Source organism: Montipora capricornis, chromosome 3 (genome assembly GCF_036669925.1).
Source record: "Montipora capricornis isolate CH-2021 chromosome 3, ASM3666992v2, whole genome shotgun sequence".
NCBI classification, from domain to species: Eukaryota; Metazoa; Cnidaria; class Anthozoa; order Scleractinia; family Acroporidae; genus Montipora; species Montipora capricornis.
In genome coordinates this window covers 6366771-6369270 of record NC_090885.1, presented here as the reverse complement: position 1 = coordinate 6369270, position 2500 = coordinate 6366771, and the positions used below count along the sequence as shown (strand labels likewise).

Here is a 2500-nt window from a genome sequence, read left to right as displayed (position 1 = left end):
AGAACACAAAAAAAGCACTTTTAACGCTCTAGCAATATTTAGATCTATGTAAAAGAACCATGTTTAGTCTGTCAACATCCGCTCCCTGGCTTCCTCCAATCAAAACCTGTGATAAATTCACCATTTTGGTTAGTACTCACCCAGCTAATAACTCTGACAAGAATGTCCGGTAAAACTGGTTTTTCAAGTAGACCCATGTACGTCGTAACAGCGAATCGACGAATTTCGTTGTCTGCATCTTCATCGTCAGTTCCTGTCGGTATAAAAGAAAAAATATGTTAACGTTTTTTTAAGAATAAAGCTGCGCAACTTTCCACATTGATGGTTTGTTATAAACCATCAGACTTAAGAATACGTCAGTGAAACCCTGAATTCTTAATCCAACACCTAAATGACCTTGCTCTTTCCTGAAATCACGAAAATGGTAAACCTGTCACGGAAGAAGGTTTCATTCACTTGTAAATTTGCTTTTTTTCATCTGGAACCTTGACTTTGCTAGTTCAGTGTTATAGCTAACAGACAGTGTGCTCTTAGTGAGGCTCGAAATAGTTTCTCCTTTCTTCATACAAAGAAACATATTCTGTCCTTAGGTATAGTCAGGGTAATTATATCAAGACTTGGGCATTAGGTTACGCCGTATAGGAAGATTTTACCGTCCCGTTTTTTTCTTCAAAAAACAAAAAAAAAGCCTTATATCGCTGCCATGGTAACGGTAATTGGAGAAAAATGTGATGTGAGAAGTCTATGAAGGGGGCTTAATTAATACCCTGGCCAAATTTCGTCTTTATATGATTACCCTAACTATGTCTAAGGGCAGAATATGTTTATTTGTGTGAAAAAAAGGAGAAGCTATTTCGAGCCTCCTCAAACCGTTTTCAAAGCCTTCCCTTTACCCTGACCCTCAAAACCAATGAGGAAGGAGAGGAACGGAAAAAAATTAAACGAAGGTGGGAGGGGGGGGGGGGGGGAAGATGGGGAGGGCTATGAGTAAAGTACGCTGCCTGCTGCGTCTAGCAACTCACCTTCCGCGAGAAGTCGCAATAAGTTATGTGACACAGCTTCTCTGACAAGTGGCCCACCGAGCTCAAACACTTCATTCATGGTCAGGATATACCACGAGTTGTCGGGAGCATATTTGGCGAAAGTGTCAAGGCTAAAACTTTGCATTGGTAATGATTTCAAACAAGGAAAATTGAAGATTACATCTCCCAAAGTTGGAATTAGTCAAAGGACAAATTATTCTTACAATATGCCCACAAGTTTCTACGTCCTATTACTCTCAATTTCAGCCTAAACGGTATTCTGCAAGGAGTGAGGATAAGCCTCCTTGGTCCATGCATAGCTTTCCCCACGCTTTAAGCTACGGAAATCATTTATTTATTGGACCTTTTAATTAAGAGCAAATTTAGTTCACAAGCCCAGAACTAGGAGACTTTATCCTCCATATAATAATCTAGGGTTTTGTACGGCAACGAAGGAGTAGACGGGCTATTTTTGAAAGATAAATCGTGCCCAAAAAGAAAGAAACATAGATTTGATGTGCGGACGACGACAAACACACATGCTATACGAGCAGCACGATGGTTTTCATGAAACCTTATTGTCACCTCAAGAGCCCCTACTGACAAAAAAACGAAAAAATAAACTCGTTGGCCTCTTTGCTGAAGACTACAACATAATACAAGGTCTTAATTGTGAACTCCGGCCTGGCCGGCAACCTAATAACCCAGGACCTCTTCCTTCGTTTCTGAGGTCTTGGGAACAAGGTTGCTTGGCCGGAAGATACCAGACAACTAGAGATTAGTGTTATCAATGTATTGAACAAATCCGTGCTGATTTTTCTTGGAGCCACACAGAATGAGCCAAATTCATAACAGTGGCGAACAGGTTATCTCCTTTTTGTCTATGTGCTAAATTAGACCAACTAGCTTAGTAAGCATGGACAAAATTTAAAAAGTGCTGCTTCCGAACGAGGTTAGTTGCTCAAATTAGCACAAGAAAAAAAGAATAATTCATTGGCCCCTAATTATGAATAGAATCTATGCATTTCAGTGCGCACATATTATTAGAAGGATATCTCTCAGCAAGCTCAGTGATTCTATCAACCAAATCTGTTCTGAAGTACACGTCGACATCTGTTGTAGACTTGAGATATGATAACAGCTTCTCGCAAATAGTTTCCACATTTGAAGCATTCGTTATGTGGCACAGGAGATCAAGCGTCTGCAGACAATGAACGAATCTCAAAGACAGTAGAAGGATCCGTACAGAAAAATACCACAAAAAATTGCGATGTTCATTGGTAGCATTACAGAATTCAGCGGGGAGGGTTTACGCTTATTTTCAAAAACATATCAAGGAAGATGGGTGGGTGCAGTGATTTGACATCGCACTCGCTCTCAAACAATCTGACCCCGCTGCGATTACCGAACTCAATGTCATATGAGGGTTACGTTTCTTGATTCTCTATTCTGCTCGGAGAGGTTTTTCTCCGCGTACT

The 2500-nt window shown here is 40.4% G+C and overlaps 1 protein-coding gene across 2 annotated transcripts in view; it reads right to left on the bottom strand.

The window, feature by feature from the left end:
• Positions 1-2500, bottom strand: part of LOC138042026 (uncharacterized) — a 34430-nt gene that overhangs the window by 12187 nt on the left and 19743 nt on the right. For both annotated transcript variants that reach the window (XM_068887755.1, XM_068887756.1), the window contains 3 exons: positions 2078-2223; positions 1023-1135; positions 141-253 (listed from right to left, as the gene is read on the bottom strand). In XM_068887755.1, coding sequence (XP_068743856.1) covers positions 141-253; positions 1023-1135; positions 2078-2223 — 372 coding nt within the window. The remainder of the gene's footprint in view (positions 1-140; positions 254-1022; positions 1136-2077; positions 2224-2500) is intronic.